A 23,983-nucleotide genomic window follows, 5' to 3' on the forward strand; every position below is an offset into this window, starting at 1 on the left:
ACTCTGGCATGTTCAGAGGCTAGAATCCTAAATAACCAGTAGGCCAAATGGGACAAAATACCTCTCCCAAAAGGTCCCAAAGCTGGCCTCTTCATTTCACATTCATTTACAGCCTATCGTTGAAGAGGAGGGGATGCTACAAAGTATGCCTCTGTCCCAAAGGTAAGCAAAAATTTTCATAAAATGAAACTAATAAAAACATAAGTTTATACTGTGACTCCCAGCTCTCATGGTGCTGTGTAACTGGTCAGGGGTCGCTGCAGTGAAGAGATTTGATGTCACTGTAGTTGCACAAAACACCACTGATTGGGATTATACCTGTCGGGTAAAACTCTCTTGCTGTAGAAATCCGGCAGTCCATCCTCCAGCATACTGACTCCTCCGTTCTCAGAGCAATGCTGCACACACACAACAAAACAAACAAACAATAAATCTGCCACAAATATAAAAAGCTGCAAGGTTTACAAATGGGTAATTACATTTCAAATGACCAGCTGGTAAACCTGAAACCACTGCAAGCACAGTTTATATTATATATATATATATATATGTATATATATATATATATAAATTTTATAAATACACACACACACACTCACATACGTGCATACATACATATACATAAAAGCTTGTTATCGTGCTGCCACTAACTGAATTTGTTCTGATTCAGAGTATCTCTGAAAAACAAACCAAACAAAAAAACCTGCTGAGTGTGTTGATACCCTGCAGCCCTCTGGGACACGGCAGTACATTATTATCATCCGAGTCACAGAGACACATGTGACAGCTTCCTACTTTGAAAGAAACTTATTTTTGGAAAGAGCCTCTGGTAACGAACATCAGATGAAAAATGTCACACAAAACAGTCAGAGAGTTGCAAAAAAACAAACAAATAATTTTAAAAAAAGAAAAAAAAACCACTCCTAACTAAACAACCACTTTCTGAACACTTTAGTGGAAACAAATGGATTGAACTACCATGCTGTGGTTTGTGTTCAGTGACCGGTCAACATGTAAAAAATAAATAAAACAAAAAAACAAACCAAAAAGAAGCAGGCTTCTGCCCACCGGAGTTCAGACGGAGGACGCCGCCTGTACTTACAGTTTCAGGAGAAAGGTGTACAGCTCTGTGTCTTCGTGGTGGGCGTGGCCGGACGTGTGTCACATGACGTAAAGGCGAACCGTTCGTGGGCAGCGTGGACAGACACTCCCATGATGCCGAGTGAGTGAGAGAAGCGGAGTGGGGAGGGGCAGATGGTGTGGGGGAGGGACTGGGCTCGTCACCTAAACCTTGGAGAAGGAAATGAGTTGTGACAAAAATCTCATTATCTTTTGACCTGCAGCACGCTGCATATTAACCCGTTTTAAGTTCAATCTTCTTTGATAAATGATGAATATGAGGTCACACCAATGGTGAAATTACTTATGAAATTACACTCCTTTTTTTTTTTTCCAAGAAATACGAGGCTTTACATTTAGAAATTAAGAAAAAAAAAGTCACGCGCTCTTCTTAGCTTCACTCTGAACAATTTATCTAAGTAGTTATTCCTTCTCATTGAAAAACATTTAACAACACTATTAACATAAGCATTAGCACAGCCGGAGGACATTCACAGTGAGATTAAATATTAAACAACACGATCACTCATATCATCGTAGCACATCTTGCACCTCTGGTGGAGAAGGAATACTCTGTCATTAATTAAAAATGAAACATCAGCTGACCCTGCGCCTGCTGTGCTTGTATATCATTATATAGAAGGCAGAAAACTCACTCAGTTTAGTGGAGACGGGGCGAATTCTTCTCGTTCTGGAGCTCCGCTTCTTGATGGCCATGGTGTCCTTTTATTAGAGAAGATAATTGCAAACTGAGAAGACTTTTTAAACACTTGTGCTTTGTCCTTGATAAATTACTTTTGATATACAAAGGTAAAAAAAACAACAAAAAAAACTGTAAAGTCTGTGAATAAGAACTGCCAATTATTAAAGAAAAACTGAGTCAAACTAAACGCCACTTGATTCAATAAGTTATAGAAGAATTTTAAGCAAAAATTGTTTGATATTGTGAGTCATTTATATCCTTGTGGAGGAATTTTACTTCACATCTTTGCTTCAGTTTGAGATTTCTAGGTACTTTTTGATAATCAAATCTGTTAAATTACAGCATTTCAGTCAAGTTGAGCTCTGGGGCTTGGTAAGATGTGTTTGTGCTGATATGTCATTTATAAACAAACGTATCCAATTTAGTCTCATTTATCCAAAAGATGTTGCTGCAGAAATCTTTATCGACATCTAACTTTATACATCAAAGCCACATGTGGTTTTTTTTTTTTTAGATAAAAACAAAAAATGTAAAGCATATCATAAAAAATATCTTCAAATACTCAGTGATGTAAAGAAAGAGGATCTTAATAATACTAGAATTTTAATTGCAGCAAGCAAGAGAACGATCAAACATCGGCTGAGTATAAATAATCTAAATGAACGGTCATGAGGAATTATCCAAGATGTTATTATATTTCACACATATAAAATCTGAAATAAATATTTACAAAGAAAATGTCACCAATGATACAAAAGTCTGAACACAACATTCTCATTAACCAAAAGTCACCAGACAGCTATTGTTCTTTATATCAGTGGTTCTCAAACTGGGGGTCGGGACCCCCTCAGGTGTCACTAGATAATTTAAGGGTTGCAAGGCAGTCATGAAAAGAAAATAGCCTACATTTATCAAATAAATTTGGAATTTTTTAAATCAGGAATGTCAAAATATAACCATTAACGCATCAATAAATCTATGAAATTACAGACTTAATTAAATAACACATAAATGCATAAACAAAGTTTTGCTCATGTGATATTAAGGATCTGAATTTGGCATTATCTCCACCAGAGAAGCTAATTTTGTGCATGTAGGCACCTTGTCACAGCAATTAGCTGAATCCACCAAGAAACAGTTTATCCTCCTTTCCCACAGAACGGCTGCAGGACGACCCATTTGACATCACACAAATGATCACTCAGTTGTCACGTTGGGGTGGGTGCTGTGAAAACCAACATATGTTGTGTCTTGGGGGGTGTGGCTTAAAAAGTTTGAGAACCACAGAAAAAGTTTTCATGAAACCTTTCAAGGTCAAACTTTAAAAAAAAAAAAAAAGATGAAAAAAATGAATAAATTTAACATCAAACATGCAAAGTGACGCCTGTAGAGTCTGAGATGTAGCTCTTAGCTCTCTGATCATTATCTGTTCTGATCTTGGACATCCATTCATAGGAAGATTGGTATTAGTTTTCAATGTTTCGTACTTGTGAATAATTTTTCTTGCTCCAACTAGCTTGACGGGCTTCTCCAAGATCCCTGCAGATGTCTTTCCTTCTTAGCATGATGTTAGCATACCTGAATGCTGCCAAAACTGCCTTTATAGAAATCTTCAAAGCGATGATTATCAATAAATTGAATTCCTGCTACTTGCTCTCTTTATAAATGTTGAATGATTATGGACCAAATCAGACTTTTTTGATTGGTTTTTGTTAAATAAATAATTACTTTTTTTATATGGCTCTATTGGTACTACAGTGGGGAAAATCAGATCATCACAAATGAATGCCCTCAGTTCAGTTGATGTATCACAAGCAGTCCAACATATATGCAGAGTTGTAGTAAAACTTTATGATTCATATTTATACTTCCTGTAGTACTCGAACACTTACAATTCCCAAGGTGACCCCAAACTCCTCATCGGGGAATTCCAGAGACTCAACAAATCTGGACTGTCTGACCGTCCTCCTGCCAGTCCCGACATCATCCCACCGCTTGACTTGAGATACCTGCCGCAGCTGATGCAACACAAACACACACAATAAAAACCACTCAACACCACATACACACATCCTTACATCAGCCAGATCATTATTCTTAGCAGTAATCTCAGATGAGTGGCATGCTTTAGAAGTTCAAAAACACACTTTACTATCATTTTAGCAAAGCTCAAGAAGAATATAAATTAGAAGCAACTTCTTGATCATCAAAGCTGAGTGAGGCATGATGGAGGACGCGCTGGTACCGCAATAACACGAGCAAAAAAAGGAGAATGAGATGTATCTTTAGAGACAGTGAAAGGAATGCAAAACAGAGCAGGTCAGAGAGTGTTATTCCCAGAGAAGACCATTTCTGTCTGCCTTTTTACTGGCTTTGTTTAAACAATTGCACTTAGAGGAGACCCTGCCAGGTCAAATCCCAGCTTCCACTCATTTAAAGCAACTTCTGCTGTCTGTGAACACAAACATGAAAGCGGGTTGTTAAATAGAGCTCTGTTCTGATGATGGTAAATCCCGTGAAAACAACAAAGTCTACTTCTAGTAATTAAACACGACTGCTTTAAGCTTATTTTCCAGCACTGGAGGTCAATACCACCAAATGCAAACAGATTCCATTTTGATGGCTTAACAGACGAAGAGAGGAAGCACTGCAGAAATATTCTGGCTTCAGTTGATTGTCTTCACTCAAATGATAAAATCTGTATGATCTGACTGTAACCATATCTGTTACAATCAGATTAGAACATGCATACAGCCAGGTGGCGCACTGGTAAACTCAGAGCGTCTAGATTTGGGGACGTCAGTCATTCATTACATCTGTTTTATCTGGGCAGTACACGTTGATAAATTCTGCTGTTAATTCACCCTAAAACAGTGGCAAAACTAAGCTTTTCAGATACTAAGTAAAAAATGCTGTAATAGTTGGTTACATTTGTCCCCAAAGTGTCTGCAAAGGTTAACCTCCATGCTGCACATTTCCCACTCATGCATTCATTTCTGATCGTATTCGGAGCAAACGCTCCAGACAAAAGCAGGACAGGTGAGGTTAGGTCAGTGATTCTCACTGTTAATTCAACAGGAGCATTCAATATACTAAGACAAGAGGAGAGCCACCCCCCCCCCCAAAAAAAAGCATTCCCATGCTGCGTATCCTTGCTACGTTGCCAAATCAGTAACATTCAGCTTTTTTAGCAAGGCATTGTTATCCTAAGTATTACACAGAGTAATGGCATTCTTATGCAACATTCTTATGTTTTTTTTCCAATATATATACAAAGCTACCGACAGTGCAGCTCTATGGTGGAGTAAATCAGCCAAAACTGGCAACTTTGACAGGGTCAGTTAGGGTCGTTGGGACAGCAAAGTTTTTGTAAGCAACCTGCAGCTCTTGTTTGTGGAGAGAAATGCACTGTTGAGGATCATTATGACTCGTTTAAATAACATTTTCAGAAATCCAGTGGTTTTTTCACGAGCCGCAAGTAAAGAGTCAGCATGCCGCGTAATGAGTAAGACTGGGTTAGGTTGTAACAACCCAGCAAACACATGAAATTCCCAGCCTTTAACCACCATGTTTAGTTATTTATCCAGCTTACTATCTTGCACTAATTTAATAGTGTCTAATGATATAACTATTTTTAATCTGATTTTCTAATATTTTTATTAACTGCAATATGTCTGCAGATCATCATCACATTACAGGTTATTCTATCCTATGATGCTCTTTCCATCACCGTATGAAGCGCTGGTATATATAGTTTGAAATTCTTATAGTCGAATTCATCGTTGTGATCCGCTTATTTTCTCTGGGAAATACAAAAACAGGACATTTTGGAGATTTTTATTGGAATCAAAATCTTCAGAGAAGCAGGATGATGTGAGACAGGAAATGTTTTTCACTGGAGAAGACAGCTAAAGAGTTATCTGTTCTGTCCTGAGACATCATTCGAGTTCATGCCAAGGTTACCAGTGTATCAGACAGCATGGAAACAAAATAAGATGCGACTTGTGGAGGGAATTAAAGACATTCAGGTTGACTGATCAGTTCAACTCAGAATTCAACTCTATCCTGCTCATTTTGCTTTCTGGACCCAGCTGCTTCCCCTCACTGCTGTCATTGATGGATTCTCTCTATATTTAAGCCTTCAACATACTTTAATGTGCTCTACATGTTGCAGTTTCGTAAAGGCCCTTCTACATGTTATAGCTTATTGCTTCCAATAGAGGACAGTCTCTGAAATAGCTGAACAGTGCCCTGAAAGAGGCCCTGCGATGGACTGGCGACCTGTCCAGGGTGCATCCCGCTTCTCACCCACAGACTGCAGGGGTAGACTGGATTAAGCAGTTCAAATAATGAATGGATGCATGAATGCCCCGGAAGAAACCAAATTCAGCCTGGACAAAGACCGACTGGAGTCCAGTGGGAACATATGTAGATCGTCCAGTGCAATTGTCTTGGTTTTCATCAGCACTTTGTTACAGTTATATTATTTTCTTTTGGCATTCCTGGCTCTAACAAGCTCGAACTACAATTAAAGTAGTCAGCATTTGATCAACTCATATCTAGAGCTTTTGTGAAGAGGTCATATCTCTTGTGATTGTGTTAAAAATGTCTGTCTAAGGTCTGATAGAAACAGACAGGTGCATCTGAAGATATAAAACAGGTTTTAGGTCTTTGGGTTGACTTTTTTTGGCTTCACTATTCATTTTCTGACTTCCTTCCTTCTCTGACTTGTTACCTCACTGGGTAAACTGATCTAAAGGGATGAGTGCTACACAAAAATGTTAAACTACAACACGACACTTTCTTCTAAAATCTAAGTGAAGTCATGCATTAAAGTGGTATTACCAGTACCAGGGTTTTATGAGTGGTGTAGAGCTCCTGCAGAATCTGATCCACGATGGAGTTGGTCAGATAGGAGACCACAGACAGCTTCACCTCCCTGATACAACAAAGAAAAACAAATCAAGTCAGTATTCACACCTAAGTTCTGACACCGGTTTGAACATTTCGGACTGCTTTGTTTTCCTACTCCAAGGCTCGGTTGATATCCTCCGCGGCTCTCTCCATCAGGGCGTTGTGGATGGCAGAGCGAGGAATGGAAACTTGTTCAGAAATGGAGGACAAAGGAGGGCTGAGTCTCTCCGCGGCTGAGCAGGACATGGGGCACAGCTCGCGACATAAAGACACCATGGAGTCCACAACCACCTGGACAGACACGACCCAACGCTTGCATCACTTTCAGTGCTGCACATTTCATCAGCTGTTCAGTTGCATTTCATTATTCCGTCTCTTTGCTAGCCTGCTTAGATTTTCACTCCTGTATAGTCTCACTCATGCAGTGCAGCAGTTCATTCAGTTGCTACGGTAACATTTCTTATGGCACACTGCTGCAGATGTTTATCTTTATCAGTGGGACATTTTTGCATCTACAAAAAAATGTGCAAATAAATAATGCATCTAAATGCAAAACAACTAGCATCGGGCATGCAAACACCAAATTCAACACAATGCACCCCTGACTGCTCCTCGGGGTAAACGCCATTTCTTCCATGTGAATTTGAACGCCACCTTTCCTTTGAAGTCAGCATACCGGCCTCGCCCTCACACAGAGTCATGCAACATTAGTGGGCTATTTAAATGCAAGCAGTTCACTACGGTTGAAAATAAAAAATGCATCAGGAAATGAGTGTTTCTGCAAACACAGAGATGGTTCAGTCCTCTTGGCCTTACCTGCAGCTCTTTGTCAGCAGCCTTGGCCAGTTCTCCGGCCAGAATGTCCAGGCGTTGTTTGACTGGGCCGTCCACTGACAACACATGGGCCAACTCACACAGAGACGGATACAGCTGATAGGGAAAAAAAACAAAACAAAACACACCATTCACTCAGCATGAAACAAATCACAAGCAGAAGTCCTACTTTAAAAATTATACAAGTAAACCTAAAAATAACTAAATATACTGTAAATATTTAAATGGAAAACCAGTTATTTTAGGGTGGCTTCTCAAAGCGATGTCACTACATCTTTATTAGACTTTTTAAATCAACACAGAGGTATGAAGGTAGCATGCAGATGCTGCAGTCAGTCGAGATGAAGCGAATGTTGCTGGATTGTACAGGAAAACTGTAATCTCACACAATAATGAGGATAATCCATCATCATTTGCACAATTTCTTCATATCATAGCAATTTCACCTAATAATATTCAGTATACATCACATGGGCTTTTTCTAAAACATACCGTTTTAAGTAGAAAAGCTGCTGACAGATGCTGCATATGATTAAAACACTGATCATGCGATCGTTTTGCTAAATAATACAGAAGTATGTTAAATAGCACCAGTATGTCCTGCTTAGAAGTGCAAAATAGCAGGAAATTATGGAAAAGCAGGTCCAAACAGGGAGCGGTGCTCCAGCTTGGCTCTTCTTTGATCGTGAGTGTAATTAGGACCAGAATTGCCCACCTTTTTGTTGATGTAAGTGTGTGACAGCACAAAGGAGAATAGAAAAAGAAAGAGGAGGAATATTTTGTGTGCAACATAAACATTAAATTCAGCCAGAAGTGGATACAAAACGAGCTGATGGCAGAGGCTCAGCAGTGGGCAGGTTTTTACTAATCACAGATGAATGGAATTAAATGTCACATTGTTTAAAAGCTGAGAGCACATGTCCGATTTATCAGCATGTTGCTGCTGCCTCTCTGCTGTCTGAGAAAGAGGCGATGCGAGGCGTGTTTTGTGTGTTAGAGGTGCAGATGTGCATATTGATATTTGGGTTATTAATTCTTCACCAGTGTGATGCCAAAACAGAATTCTTTCCAGCTTCCATTAGATGAAGCCGCTCTGCAGTGTTTGTACCTTAAAGACACGTCTGGCTCCGGCTTGTTTGCAGAATCTCCATAATTCTCATCTCCTAACTCTGCTGTGTACCTAAACAAGCTACACCATATGACATTTTTCTGTTCTTTTTCTTTGGATTTCATTTGTGTCTCATTCCAAAAGGCGATACCAGCCTCCAGTCTGAGCTGGAAAAAAAAGCTAAAAACTTTGAGGTAATTTGCAGTTGTTGCTGCAAGCTTTTTTTTTAGATCTTCAGAAGGGTGATAATGATAACTGCTGGTCTGATGGCTCAGCAGGCTGAGATTTTTATCACAACTCGGAAAGCCAAATTCTTCTAAAATGCAGCTTATTGTTCATTTAATAAAGACATTGATCAATCCCACAGGACTAATTAAGCATTATTAGGATTATTGATTAGAATTGCAAGGTTCTGTAACAGAGAATGACCCAGTTCATTTCCTGTATAGAACATGTGACCACTAAACCTTTGCTTAATGGTTTAACTTCCAGAATATTTATTAAAACGTCTTTGTTGGGACTTAAAGACATTTATTCAGCTATTGCTTTACTGTTGCCCTTTCCAGTCCTTAGTTAACATGGAGGGTCCATTTCCCAGGCAGGATTTAGCCGTTTGAGGCCAGCGCCTCCGCTCCAAAGTTGCACATCCATAATAAAATGAGTATCTTTCTGCAGCCACAATATTCATATGAATACTTCTGAAGTCATAAAGGGAACACTTGTGAGATTTGTTAGGATGTATAAATATCAGATGATGCGGAATAATTTAAGATGTCGCACAGCATACATGGAAAAAACTTTTAAACTTAAGTAAAACCAAAAAACACTTTCAGAATTAATATTCCTTTTAGATAATGCAGCTGAAGCTCCAAACTTGTATTAAATCATAACACACCATGTGAAAATAATCTCGGCAAAGGTCGACTCTGATAAAGTGAAGCAGAACAAAATCATGGAGATTTTAATGCAGAAAGTTCAGGAAAGGTTTCTAAAATGGCCATTTTGGCAGAGTTTAGTAACTTCCGTTTGTAAAGTACCCCAACTCAGGTAGGAAGAGGTTAAATAGTCTAACCCAAAGCTTTAGTCTTGAACTAACCCCAACAGTTGTTAAAAAGAGGTTACTAACACCTGGACTATCTGATCGTCAATTTAAGTCCATGTATGCAACTCTTCACTTTCCACACTGTTCCATCACAGAGAGACGCTGGTGGTGGGGTTGCTTTCATGGATGAGATGGGTAATCTTCAACTACAAGATTTTCAGATTACTTTTAAAGCACTTAAAGTATTTTCTTAATTATCAGAACTAAAGTTTTTTTTATAAAACATGGAAATGAATCCAGAAAATTCTAAAAATTCAAGACTGCTGAAGCGAATCAAGGAAAACTAACTTCACAGAGAAAAAGACGGCCGTCATAAAACATTACTGAGTCTGAGAAAACTTCTTTTTTCTTCAAATAAGCTTCAAGACACCTGGTCATTAAAAGTACCAGCAAAAATCTTAGGAAAAAATAGTCTGATGAATCCAGATGAACGGTGCTCCTGAGAGATGACCGCATCGAGCTGAAGAGCGGCAGGCAGAGTCATGCCTTCTTCCAGCAGCGCAAAGCGGTGGTCTGGTGGTGCCTCCGTTTCTCAAGTCTCAGTTCACCAACATTATGCATCAATTAAATGAAATTAGATTGTAATTTAACTAAATACCTGAAACAGGATCCAAAATCCAACTCTGAGGAGAAATGAATGTGACATTGCACATCGACTTCTGTGATCAGTTGTCACCTCATGCCAAGCAGCCTCCCCACACACAGCGCTTCATTGTAGCTTTATTATATCAAACCAATACTAAATAACTATTAACAATGCTAATGAAGATTAGTGCTCTGCACTGCAATGCAATGGATACCATGAGAGAGCATGTTTAAAAAGATTGGCATTAAACACATAGAAGTCCTGCATGAATGAGTATCCAGGATGATCCTCTGCAGCTGAATCTAGTTGAATAACTTAAAAAAAATCCCCTAGTTTACGCTGCAGGGTCAGAAATCAAGCCAATGTGCAATGTCACGTTTTTGTCAGGAAAGTGAAGCCTGTAAAAAAGCGAAGTAACCTGCAGCGCTGCTGGTCAAACAAATGCAGTAGAACACAAACAATATTTTCCACTTAGGTGTGGTGAAGTGAACATAGAGTGAAAAGCTGAGTGAACATATCTAATTGTTTTCCACCACAGCATAAAGTATGCCAGGAAAACAACACCACATATGCAGTAACACACACTACTAATCTAATGCAGTCCATCTGTAGCAGTGTGCTTTGAATCGGAACAAGTGATGGGAGTCCACTCACAGCTCTGGAGTTCCTGGCTTCCTTGAGGATTTGTCTGGCCGTCTGGACCTCCTCTCCTTCCTCGCAGCCTTTCAGGACACAAACCTGCTGCTGCACCCGCACACACAGTCGTTCCATCACCTGCACACGCACAATAAACTAATGAATAATGCACACGAAAACAATTCAATCTACAATCAGAATTGTTGACCTTATCTCCACGAGCACACAGACACACCTGTTCTGCAGTACTGGTGACGAGGCCTTGGTGCAGCCTGAGAGCCTGTTTCTGGGAGAAACGCTGAGTCTGGTTGTTTCTAAGCAGGGCGCGCTGGATCTGTTGGATGTGCGCGCACACACACACACACACACACACAGAAAACAAAGCAACAGAGATGACAGGTGTTTGCGAAGTGCGGCGTGCAGGAGACAACAGACAAGTCCATTTGCATGGTAATAAGGAGACTGAAGAAAGACTTTAGATCCCCAGAAACAAGAAAAGGACGTCTTTAATTTATTTCCTTGACTCAGCAGGTGGAAAAAGGTTCCTGCATCATCATCTTATGTACAGAAAGATGGAATCAAGCTGTCCTCAAGGACTGATGAGGTTCAGATAATGCAGAGGCAAACAAAATCATCGTGTAATTAAAAGGTTTATGTACGACATGCAGACCCTAAAGGGATTCTGCTGGAGTGAAACAATCATTAAGACCAGCTCGCATCACATCTGATCTGCTTGAACAAGGACTTGCAGTCTGAGACTCTGCACACATCCACAGCTGATGTTAGGTTTCTGACAGGTAAACATGTCCTATAAAAACACTTGCCCTGTTAACAGCAGCTTACAGTTCAGGTGACATGTGGTGCGACTGAAGTACATTACTTATGTGTGAATGAAAACTTCAGATAACATTGTTTTTTTTTTTTTTTATACTTTTGTTCCTTTACATTTGGCTGTAAAAATAAATGTTTTTTACCAAATTGTTGAAATGACATAATACAGTTAAAATGGTAAAATGGTCTGAATCTCAAACATTTTTGGCATTGCATACACAGACCAAATGGTAGAGATTGCTAGAGCAGCTTTATTTATTTATTTATTTCCAAAATTTCTAATCAAATTCATCATAGACCTTTCAAGACGCATTACGTAACTTTCTGACCTTTAAACTCTGCAATCTGGATGTGTGGGATGACACAGTTACATCTGTCATGTGCGTTTCTGGAGCTGCTGCTGCCCAGCAGGATACTGAGGCTGAAAAACTGCATAATACAACATTTTCATCCGGGACGTTTAGTTTCACACGCAGGTTAGAAAATGGATGTAAACACACTGGTGTGTGTGTTGCACCGTCGCTGATTCAGCAAAGAAATGAAAGATTAAACAAGGGAAATAGACAAAACAAGAGTCACTGTATGATCATCTTTCGCTGACGGGAGACCGCGAACAGGTCAGGTGGGATGCAGGATGGATGCTGAATTAGCCAATAGGGACACATCACTTGGAAAATGGAAAACGTTTGGTAATGTGTCTTTAAAAATTTGTTCTGCAACTGAGGTTACTGAGTGAAAGTTGCTCCACATTTTCATGTAAAAAAACAACAACAACAAAAAAAATTGCTAATGAAAGAAATATGATTGAATGCGTCTAGTTGTACTCAGTTGGTCAGAACTTTCATTTACCAAATTATCTGAAATGAAGTCAGATTATAATCGACCAGTGAAGTGATCAGAAAGTTCACTTAGAGCCCTCTGAGGAAAAATTTAAAGCAAGCACATCCTAAATGGAAAGGCAACCATGAAGAAGTTTACAGTCTATTAAAAATCTACCATATAACACCAAACTGACAAAAAGAAGGACTGGACTCTGGGCTGCTGCATGTGACCATCATGCAGATACTAAAACAGAGACAGCACGACTGAAATCAGTTCATACTGAACAGATCAAGCTGAAGCGTGTCCTCTTATACCAACAATCAATAACTAATCAATTCTTACATAAAGAAAAAAACTTCTGTTGAACCCAAAATTCGCTGCATCCTGCTTTCAAGCCTTCTGCACATGAAACTAGGTGAAGAATAATCAGTCTTTTATTGCATTTATGGCTAGAACTGATTTTTTCTTTTTGAACAATCAGCTGCTCAAGGTTAATATTCTTATCAGGCTACAACAAAAGCATCATTTATTTAAAGAAACTCTCACACACCATCCAAACAGGACTGAAAGTCTGACACGCGCATCATGGGCTCATTCAGTTTACGGATTTTTACAAACCTTTAAAATCTGAAGGCAGACCCGTTTGACATGAAATATTTTACAAAAATCTAACCATGAATGAATCCTCCCATTTATCAAACCAATGAATCAGTCTGACCCTGAGTTAATGCTGTCGTTAACCAGGAGTGTGTTTTTAACATGATACAGCAGATGGAAGAGGAAAAGGCCTCCTCACCTTGGCCAGGGCCTGATCAGTCTTCTCTGGTGCGCTGCGGTACGCCTGACTGATGTCACTGAGAGGAAGAGGCATGTACTGCAGGGTGAAGTTGCTAATTATCGGAGAGAAAAGAGGAAATGGAGGAAGAGAAGAAAAGTAACTTTACTTTTGCAAAAAGACAAACAAACAGAAGGAATCACAGTAATTAGAACAAACAAAAACTGCTCGGGGCTCTTTGTAACAGTTGTCACCAATTCCCAAATGTGCAAGTACACACCCACACGGACATTTACACACAGACACAAAGAAGAAACTTCACACCCACACGCACTTTTGACTGACACACATGTCAGAAGACTGATGAAACGCTGTGAAATAGTAAACAGTGTACAGAGATGGTTATCTGCCTTTTATATAGCCGTGTGACTGATCTGTTTCATGTGTGTATCCCCTCTTCAAAACGACGCGTGTGTGTGTTGTGTTTGGCTTACTGCTCCAGAGCTCTCGCCACGTCTTGGAAGCCTGTTGCTGTGGTGTTGTTGCGGTCCCACGTCACACTTCTGAGGGGGATCAAACCAGCAGGAAATGGGGTGAGACAGACTCACAGATGAGGAAGAGGAGGATCAGTCTCCTTCCAAAGCTTCTCTTTCACACACACACACACACACACACACACACACACACACACACACACACACACACACACACACACACACACACACACACACACACACACACACACACACACACACACACACACACACACTCTCTTATACAGCACTTCAGTGGCCATGCAGCTGCAAAAAGATATCTCTGACATTTTAGGATACTTGTTTGGACATTCCTTGTTTGGGCAAAGTGGTTGTGTGTGTGTGTGTGTGTGTGTGTGTGTGTAACGGAGCATTTGGAAGGCAGAAATGTCTGCTGTGCAGCTAATGAGCTTGTGTAATTTTCACTGAATAAGTCATCCACCTACACTCAACTGTCCAACTCCAGTCACACAACCCTTCTTCCCTTTAATCTATATTCCAGTTATACCTATCCTTCTGCCCCCCCACCTTGCTTTGCCCTAGAAATGTAATCATCAAAATCTCTCTCCTTAGGAGGTCTTCCTCCCCCAGCCCTTCCCATCTCACATCCCACTCTCATTTCTGTCCTCTGCTGCTTTTCCAGTTCCTACAAACTCTTTCCCATAATTGTATGAAAAATAAATTTTTTTCAGTGTCATCTTTTCTCAGTCACAGCTGATGAACCGTTGCGTCATCACCCTGATTTACCTCCATATCACTTACAATTTGCCCGTCTTCCTCTCTCCTCTTCATTTTTTAATTCATCAAAAAGAAACATCACAGGTGGAAGCACAAACCTGAGGCTTGTGTTGATCTGCAGAGCTTTGCTGAGCATTTTGGCTCCAGAGTCCTCCAGGAGGTTGCCACTGAGGTCCACCTTCCGGAGGCAGGCGTTGGAGCCCAGGGCGTTGACCAGCACCGTGCCGCGCTGGCGAAGCCTCGAGTCGGCCAGGGAGAGCGACTGTAGAGCCTGAGGAGATCATGGAAAAGGCGCAGAGACAGATTGGGAAATTTGAGAACAGATTTGAATAGAATGAATTTGTCACGACACACATGTACAACTGGAGTTTTATAGGATTTTAATGAGTGTAAGGGGGGCTAGCAATGCAGAAATGAGGAGGGTACATGTCATCCATGCACCTGAGGCTGGTTAGAAGTCACGTCTCCCATCAGCTATTTTACAAAGAAAACCACAGTTTGTAGAAGATATAGTCGATTAGAAAAATATGTTAAAATTCTAAAAGATTTCAACTTAAATGCTAAAAGATCTTGAATAAAAATCTGGTTTTAAATCAAATCCAATTTGGAATTTAACTTTTTTTTTTTTATCTACAAGTAACTTTTTGCAGCTGTTAGATTTAACCACATGGAAATGCCCAGAGGCAAGTGATTTTAACCATAGACCGTTTATACAGTCTATGGTTAAAATCCAAGAACACAGGGATTTAATCTGCGTTCTGAATTTGCTACATGTGTTCAGTGTCTCAGCAACACAAGCATGATTTAAACAATAGTCAGACATATAAAAGCAGCTTTTAAAATCATCAAGAGACAAGCAGTGTTCTCTGATCAGAGACACTGTGGGTGTCTCTGCTGGGCTGATCTCAGATCAGATCATATGAACTGCACTAACACAACAAAGTTTGAAGCTAACCACACTGCTTCCAGGAAATATTACAAAAGACACTTTACGAATGCTAAATGCTACATTTTTTGGGCAACCTTCCAGCTGTGGATTAAGCTAGCAAAGATTTTTAGACATTTAGTGTTCAATTTCATGGCATTTTTATCTTCTGCCATTGGCCTCTACACTGTTGGTGTAGCTGAAGTTGTTGTGTATCATTAACCAAAGCTGTTGCAGTCTAGGTTTGTAAAATTTCCAGCAAATTAAGTCTGGTTTTGGTGATTCTTAACTCTTTATCAGCATTGCTTTGCATGAACTCAGAGGTCACCCTTTCGTTTATCCCTCTAACCCCTGAAACAGTAGTTTCAGCAAGTAGAAACACAAAACAGCAACTCTTCAATCCAAACAGCATAAATCTGATTATTTGAGCTGATGTGTAGCTCCTCACATCTTTTTAAACTAACTTTGTTTGTAGAGCACTTTGACACAACAACAGCTGAAACAAAGAGCTGAACACAAAAATAAATCAATTTTAAATTAATTTGCACCTGCAGTTTAAGTAGCTCAAATTCAGCTAATTCTGGCAATTGTAGGATACAACCATTAGCTAGCTGTCAGACACACACAGCTAGCTGATGTAGTAACATCTTATGACATCAGCGTTGGGGATGGGACATGGTTAGCCTTAAATCCTAGTCTGTTGCATCAAGGATTTCAGACTACCCCGAATAATATTAAAAAAATGTAATTAATTGCACCACCACAGTTGCTATTTAGCTTTTTTTTTTTTTTTTTTTGGTTGTTTTAAGAAACAATTTTCCACACCTTTGTTGTGGAAATTTTATGTTCTTAGATTTTCACATATTTCATAATCCTTAGCATATATTAATTTCTGATTATGGCTCTGTGGGCTTTCTGTAAAAGTCACGATGAACTTAAGAACTTAAGCTTAGCTACACAGTGTCTATTTATTCCCCTTACAGACATAGTTAATGTGTAGAGGCCCTGAGATGTCTGCATTCAGACGCCTGGGATCTGATTAATTAGAACACTCTTCCTTTGAAGAGTTTTACAGCTAAGGAGTCAGATACCACGGTGCCATTAGCGAGATTAGAACTTAGGGTTCAGTCTGACCTAACCTTTTAAGCAACAACAGACATTTCTTGTTTATAATAACAGGTTTATGACATGCGATTGACGTATTGTAGGCGAGGGCTTAAAAAGTAGTTTTGTGTAGAACTTTTCAGAGCATTTCAGACTTTCCACCCCATCGGACCTCTGAACTGTCTCTCCAAACTGCAGTTTGTATTATTTTGTTCATTCTTATTTTCTGTTCAATAAATTCGTAATCTTTTTCACTTCAGAACCAGACTCCTCGTGATTGACAACATTGTTTCCACAACACCTGATGACATTTCCATTCAAATATCCAATTTTATCTTTACTTAGGCTTCAAGTCTCTTAATAATCCAAGTTTTTAATTCACACTTCAATGACATCCTAAGCAATCCTCATTTCTTTGCATAACTTAAAGATCAATATTTTTCTTATCATGTCAAAGAAAAAAAAAAAAACAGCATTAAGATGCAGCAGAAGTTTGCTTTGAGCCCAAAAACATGGGAGAAATTTGCTTATAGACAACTACAGTCTATTTACTAGCTTACAAAGTACTGTGTATGCAGGCTAACAGTCTTCTAGCTGTAAAATCTTGCTTCCAGAAAGTTTTTGTGCAGTTTAAAAATATATTTCATTCCATTAAAATTGTGTTTTTCTTGTTGTCTTTCTTCACATGGAGCTCACAGCAATAAAAAAAAATGTCTTCAGGGTGCATTCAACTGATTTTGGAGTTTGCGTTGCCATCACTTACTGCACAAGATGACTAACCAAGATCTGACAAACTAGTTATGCACTTCCTTCAAGTGTGTGCTTCTGCACCCGTGCCTGTGTTTGTGCACATGCACAAAAGTATCAGTTTGCAGTCTGTGAAAGAGCTCCGTTGTGAGCCATCACCATCAACAGTGGTAAATAATTGAGTAAGCATCTTGTCACGCTGGATTTGCAGAGCGGAGAAAGCCTCGGGAGTCTCGCAAATAAACCGAGACCAAATGAATCATTCTTCATGCTTACAAATCTGACTTCTGTGCACGTTTGCACCTTGCATGTGGCAGGTGGAAGATTGAAACTGAACAAACATGAATGGGGACTAAGCATGCTTTTATATGTGTGTGTGTGTGTGTGTGTGTGTGTGTGTGTGTGTGTGGTGACAAATCTGTGAGGCTTGTGTAGGCGTGCATCTGTGCATAACACCACGGAGAGTACATGTGTGTCTACAATATGTTACATAATCAAACTCACACACTCTTCCTCTTGCACCAGATGAACTAGTTTCTGCAGGATTTCATCCAGCGCCCTGAGGAGGCAGAAACAGAAGGAAAACATTCATCATCTGCATCTTCAAAACCGTCTGGATCCAAGCCTGGTCCGTACCTGCCCTTGATGTTGAAGTTCTTCCCCAACATCAGGTGTTTGAGAGAGGGGTGCCGGGAGAGCGCTGGGATGACAGCCAGCAAGTCGGCATCCAAACCTAATCCCCACACAAACACACACACAAACACACACACACACACACGTTACTGGAGTACAAATGCAACGCCAGCAGTCTTATGCTCTGTGGATAAAATCCTGCATCAGAGTTGACCTTTAATTACATCATTCCGAACACAAATAAAATATGAGAGCAGGCATGAAACTGGGAGAGACTTGGTCTGAACTCCAAAAGCCCAGATATAGATGGCTACATGGAACAGAAAGTCATATTTTTCCCACTTAAAACTGACAGTTTCTGGGCTCCGTAGCGGTCCTGGGCGACGCACCCAGCGGTGACTCATCATTTACTCTGCCAGGTGTGAACGTTTCTTGCACACAAAGCGCTCTGTCTTCTTTCCCTTGTACTTCATTCTGGAAGAAAAATCTCACTTCCCACTGAAATTCCAAAACATTCCCAATGATCTCCCACTCTCACGCCCACTCACCTTTTCAAAAAAAAAAAAAAAAAATGCTAAAAAGAGAGGAAGCTGTAACCATGACGAGATACGTCTGCTTGTTTGGAGCACTAAAACGCCTCATTCAGAGAGAAAATATATCTGTGGAGAAATAAGCTCAAGTGCTTTTACAGAGATGCGAGGCAAGTTTATTCCCTGTAACAACAGATCAGGAAGAGCGAGACGGACTGCATGAATGGATAGTTCTGGGAAAAACACATTAATGCTACTGATAAAAAGCACATGAATTAACTGCTGTTCAGGGGGTACGATGGTCAGTTTGAACCCATTTGCTTGTTTTTTTTTAGTCAGGAAGTTAAAAGCTACAAAAGCCAAGCAGTTCTGAATGCTACAACCTCACTCAGTATGTTGCAGCTTCACAGTGGGGGGGCAATTCTTTACAACATTTCAGAATGAACGTAACAGTGGGGGGGGGGGGGGGGGGGGGGGGTTGCATCCAATATACCAGGAGTAGCAGTGTTTGACGAAATAGATAAAACACTGGACGTTTACTATACCAGGGGCTACAGGAGCCGGCACGACTCACTTTTTTTCCTTTGTTTTCTGGAAACTAACAGTAACGCATCACATGAAAGCTCTAAAACTGACAACAACAACTCAAACATAAAGAGATGCAATAAACCAGTTTGACCAGCTGACAGTGTACGCTTCGTGTCAACAGGAGGGGCAAAGTCAAGCAACGTCAGCAAAAATAGATTTTTAAGCACAAATTTGTGCTTGTCAGAAGCTGTGGGCCAACATGATCTGTAGGACACAATGTGATGAAACTGCTTCATGTTATTGTTGCTTTAAGGCTGATTTGTTTGATCTTATTGGCATAAATCTAATTTCATACGCGTCCTCTGGGATCTGGGGATGGTAGTAGTTACTGAATCTACTCTAAGTGATGCTTCCACTGGTGGTGAAAAATCATTTTAAAGGCTTGTTGTAGCAGGTGCATCTGCATTTACAAGCAAGAATCATCATTCTAGAGAGATTCAGGATGTTTCTTTTTACAGTTACGGTGCGCTAATTGTTTACACTGCTGAAGCAATTTGGAACAGATTACTCACATTTGGTGTTCAAAGCATAGAGTGGAGCAAAGGACTGTGATCCCAATTAAGCCTTGGCTGGCTACGATGATAATGATGTTAAATTAGTTACAAAAAAAACAAAAAAAACCAAAACAGCTCTAAAAATCATTTATGAAGAATTTGGGGAAATGAGGTCAACCAAAAAAAGACCAGCCTTTATATATATATATAGAGATGAATAAATATTTAGCTGTCTGTTCCAAGACGTCATCTCATATTTATACTACGTTTTAAAAAGAAGCTGGGGACACCCAATGATGATTTACAAACTTATAAACCAATATTTGATTCACAATTGAACATAGAAACCAAATGAAATGGTAGGAGTAGTATATTTTTACTATTTCTAAGTAAAACTGGAAAAATGTCTAAAAAAACAAAAAAAAAACAAAAAACAAAAAAAAAAACTAGGATATAAACTGCAATATGCTGGAATGGAAGTAGACAAAACAGGAAACCAGGTCAATGAAATGATTGGTTATTAAAAAAAACAGAGGTAGAGTCTCATGGGAGTAAAGCTGTGCAGCGATTTCACAATATACAAAAAAATCTAAACATTCTAAAACAACTTCAGAATAATATTCCCTTGAAGAAACATATAAAAGTGTTTGATGTTTCATTATATAAAGCGTAGAATATCATCAAAACATCCAGTGGATGTGGGAACATCTCTGTGTACAAGCTGCATGGTAAAAATCTGTATTAGATGCCTTTAATCTTCAGCTACTCTAGCAACTCTGTATTATATATAAATATAAAGATTATTTTGTCATGGAAATAACAACATGGGACACTTCCAGATATTATGTTTGTATAAACATGTTGCCATGCCACAAACAAATCCAGGCTAAAGCTCTGTCATGCAAAGAAGCCATATGTGAACATGATCCAGTGACGCTGTGAAACCCTCCGTGAGATGGACTGAGGCGGAGTGGAAAGAAGACTGATCATAACATCCTCTACATTACAGAGGTGATGGACCATACAGTTTGTTGTAAGTTCAAAAGCCAACATCTTTGATGGCACGATGGGGTGAAATGTAGCTTTGGAACTGGCAACTTGCAAATCTGAAAAGCCACTATGCAGATTTTAAAGATATTTCTTGTCCATTTCTGCAAGACAACACTAAACCACATATTGCTCCTGTTATCTGAACATGGCTTAGTAGTACAAAAGTCTGGAGGCTGGACTGATCATCCCCAAAATGTTCCTCATTTTATTTCTGAGATTTCCTGATAATTTAATTCAAATCTGTCTAAAACCTTGAGTTATGTTGCTAAGAGACAGACAAGCCAGCGCTGCCACATACAAGACCGCTGCCATGGCAGGGGTAATAAAACTTTCCTCTCCCAAAAGTATTCTATTTATCTTCTGTTTCCGTAGGTTTACACGTTGTTGGTAAAAGAAAGGATGCTTCCCAGTTAAAAAAAACAAACACCGTCAGTGTCACAGCTTTTTAAAGATGCGTTATTGCCAGGTAAGTCAAGATGAACTCTGTTGTTCCTAAAAAATGTAAATGTCTTGCAACATTTGATGTTTGCCTTTTATGAATAAAATTTTAGTATGAGATTTAAAAATAATTTCTTAATGCAAACATTTGTAAGAACAAAATTTTGAAACATAAATTTGCTGCAATTCCTGCAATAAATTGCTTATTTGAAAAAAACATGTTATGAGTTCTTTGGGGACTGAAAACCATAAATAATTCTGACTTACAGCCTGACATTCAATAATCATAACTACTATAGCAAGCTTCACATACATCTGTTAAAACAAAGTTATGGGGGCTTTCCGTTTGCAAAACAAAAGATGACAGAGAAAGTTCCGTTTAACACATTCAACACAAAAACCAATGTTACAAAAACATTCACTAATGTTACATAAACTGTTCACAAAGCAGCAGAACTCGTAAACAAGGAACAAGACATCTTGACCAATTTAAAAAAACAACAACAAAAAAAAAAAACACACCAAGGTAATCTCAACCAAAATTATATTGATCCGTAAAGCTCGAAGGATTACATCATACCCTGTTACTCTTGGCCAGTGGGAATTTCAAGCATAAGCAGCCATAACTGTAAGATGTGTGATTTTAAGCCCTCCGTGTAACATTTCACTGTTGCTGAAGGCTTCTGCACACCACTGATTCTTTTGTCTGAACAGATAAGTCGTCCCGGTTAGTAGTATGTTACAGCAGGTGTTTTCTGCACAGCCAATGAAACGGCATCAAATCATAAACAACATATGCATCACGTGTGTTTAATAACTGTGGTCTCAAGCTGTGATAAACATAAATCTGTCTTTATGACAGTCAAATGAATTTTATTGTTTTATTAAACCAGCAGATCCCTCAAACACCCCACATCTTCCCCTTTTTCACTTCTGTTGTACGTGATTTAACTAAAATGGTTGCATTTGATTGTTTGGGGAACATTTGCTCTCTCAACATAAACCCTGTTGTAAGTTTATTTTCCTGAAATGCAGATGACTTGATCTTTAAATTCATGCACATGATACAGGCTAAAGCCACCACTGTTCAATTGTATTACATATCTAACATTCTTGTGTCATAAATACACAATTTTTGTCCTCAAATAACTTCATGTGCATCTGTACGTCTGCATTATTATTTACTTTATGACAAAACGCAGGAATCAGCTAAATTTCTTTCCTTTGCTTCTGACTCCTGTAGACAATGTTAAGCTTAGCAAATAGCTTAAGAGTAGGTCCAGTAAATAAAAAAAAAAAAAAGAACAAGAATCTGTTCTCTCTCATTGTGTCTGTATTCCTCTGGTGAATCAGGGTTTTGCTGCAGGTCTGTTATCTCTGTCACGTTTCCTTTAAAAGAAAAAAATCCATCTTCACTTTCCACATCGCTGCTCTCATCCATTTTTCTTTTAGCATAATTTCTGGTCCAATTAACCCCTAACCTTGGTTCTGTGAATATAATAATGATTCTGTCTTTCTGCCTATTAGATCATCTTTCCTGCTCCTCAACGCTGCAGCCGTCTAAGTCATCTCCCAACTCTACCACTAAATCCCTGAAGGCGCTGGGGCTCCATTTCTCACAATGGCACTGCCCTCTAGAGTCTAATTTCCAAAATTTCATACATTACTGTGTTTTTAACATAAAAGACTTTCTCCAAATATTCTCTCACATATTGAAATATGTTTCATTTCAAAAGCTGCATGAGGAATCCAAACAGCTGTGGGTGTAAATCACGCAAACCGTCCATCGAAAGGAACCCTTGTGGGTTTGTGTACAGAAATGTTTCCTACCATTGTCAGAGATGTCTAAAGTCCCCACGCATGAAACTCGAGGAAACAGCTCCTGAATCACTCCAGCACCTGCTGACCTCAACTGTGGGAGGAAGACAGAGGCAGGAGGAACATGATGGGATAACCACAAGTGTTAATCTGCAGAGATGATGAGTGAATATACCTGCAGCCAAGACTTATGGAGCCTACCTCACAGCCGCTGATGTCCAGGTGTAAGTCAGAGATATGAGGGTTATTAGACAAACCCAGGAACAGAGCCCTGAAGGAACACACAAGCAGGTTAAGACTGGAAAGAGAGACTGCATGAAACACAAAGGCCACTGGGCAAAAAAAAAAAAAAGAAGTGCAATAACAGAAATAGGAAAAGAGAGAAAGGTTTTAGTTGGTTAAATGTGGATTAACAGTCAATTAGGGAAGACAGGCAAGTGAAAAGTAATCAAAGCAAAGTACCCACTCCCACTTAAATCCAGCAGTTTCTTTCATTCCTAAGGACCTAAATGGGATCAGCCAACCCAACCTGCCGTTTCATCCTGTTTTACATTCTCCTTGTGTACAACTAAAAGTTTTAGAGCCACAGTAAAAAAACCCAAAAAAAAACCAGATTAGTGAAAAGAAGCTTCTATGAAGATTCATCGCTCATTAAGTCCCCGACAGAAATCACCTGCAAAGCTTTCAATATCCATTCAGGAGAAGCTGCCAGGTGTTTTGTACTTAAACTCGTGTACACAAGCTCTGCTGGCAGGAAAAAAATTGGAGAAAAGTGCATTTGCACATCGTGGCCCTGCTGGGCATCACATCTAAGAGTTGAGCACCATGAGAAGGTAATGAGGAGAAGTAGTAAGGGGGGAGGCCACTCCATCCATTTTGGCTCGGATCCAACGTGCAGCTCGCAACATCGACTGCTAGGAAGTCTGTTTTCTCTGCTGCTGATTGTGTGTGTTTT

The 23,983-nt window shown here is 39.5% G+C and overlaps 1 protein-coding gene across 1 annotated transcript in view; it reads right to left on the minus strand.

The window, feature by feature from the left end:
* The window catches only part of carmil3 (capping protein regulator and myosin 1 linker 3), a gene marked incomplete at its 3' end in the record, with an annotated part of 98,157 nt that overhangs the window by 10,783 nt on the left and 63,391 nt on the right, over nt 1-23,983 (minus strand). The window contains exons 17-32 of the mRNA XM_079243146.1: nt 23,230-23,299; nt 23,041-23,122; nt 18,114-18,210; nt 17,982-18,036; nt 14,800-14,972; nt 13,925-13,993; nt 13,452-13,545; nt 11,238-11,336; nt 11,021-11,140; nt 7,553-7,666; nt 6,852-7,027; nt 6,674-6,761; nt 3,715-3,840; nt 1,776-1,842; nt 1,103-1,290; nt 319-398 (exon numbers count right to left, since the gene is read on the minus strand). Coding sequence (XP_079099272.1) covers nt 319-398; nt 1,103-1,290; nt 1,776-1,842; nt 3,715-3,840; nt 6,674-6,761; nt 6,852-7,027; nt 7,553-7,666; nt 11,021-11,140; nt 11,238-11,336; nt 13,452-13,545; nt 13,925-13,993; nt 14,800-14,972; nt 17,982-18,036; nt 18,114-18,210; nt 23,041-23,122; nt 23,230-23,299 — 1,698 coding nt within the window. The remainder of the gene's footprint in view (nt 1-318; nt 399-1,102; nt 1,291-1,775; nt 1,843-3,714; nt 3,841-6,673; nt 6,762-6,851; nt 7,028-7,552; nt 7,667-11,020; nt 11,141-11,237; nt 11,337-13,451; nt 13,546-13,924; nt 13,994-14,799; nt 14,973-17,981; nt 18,037-18,113; nt 18,211-23,040; nt 23,123-23,229; nt 23,300-23,983) is intronic.

This window comes from Telmatherina bonti, assembly GCF_933228915.1.
Source record: "Telmatherina bonti genome assembly, chromosome: 7".
Taxonomy (NCBI): domain Eukaryota; kingdom Metazoa; phylum Chordata; class Actinopteri; order Atheriniformes; family Telmatherinidae; genus Telmatherina; species Telmatherina bonti.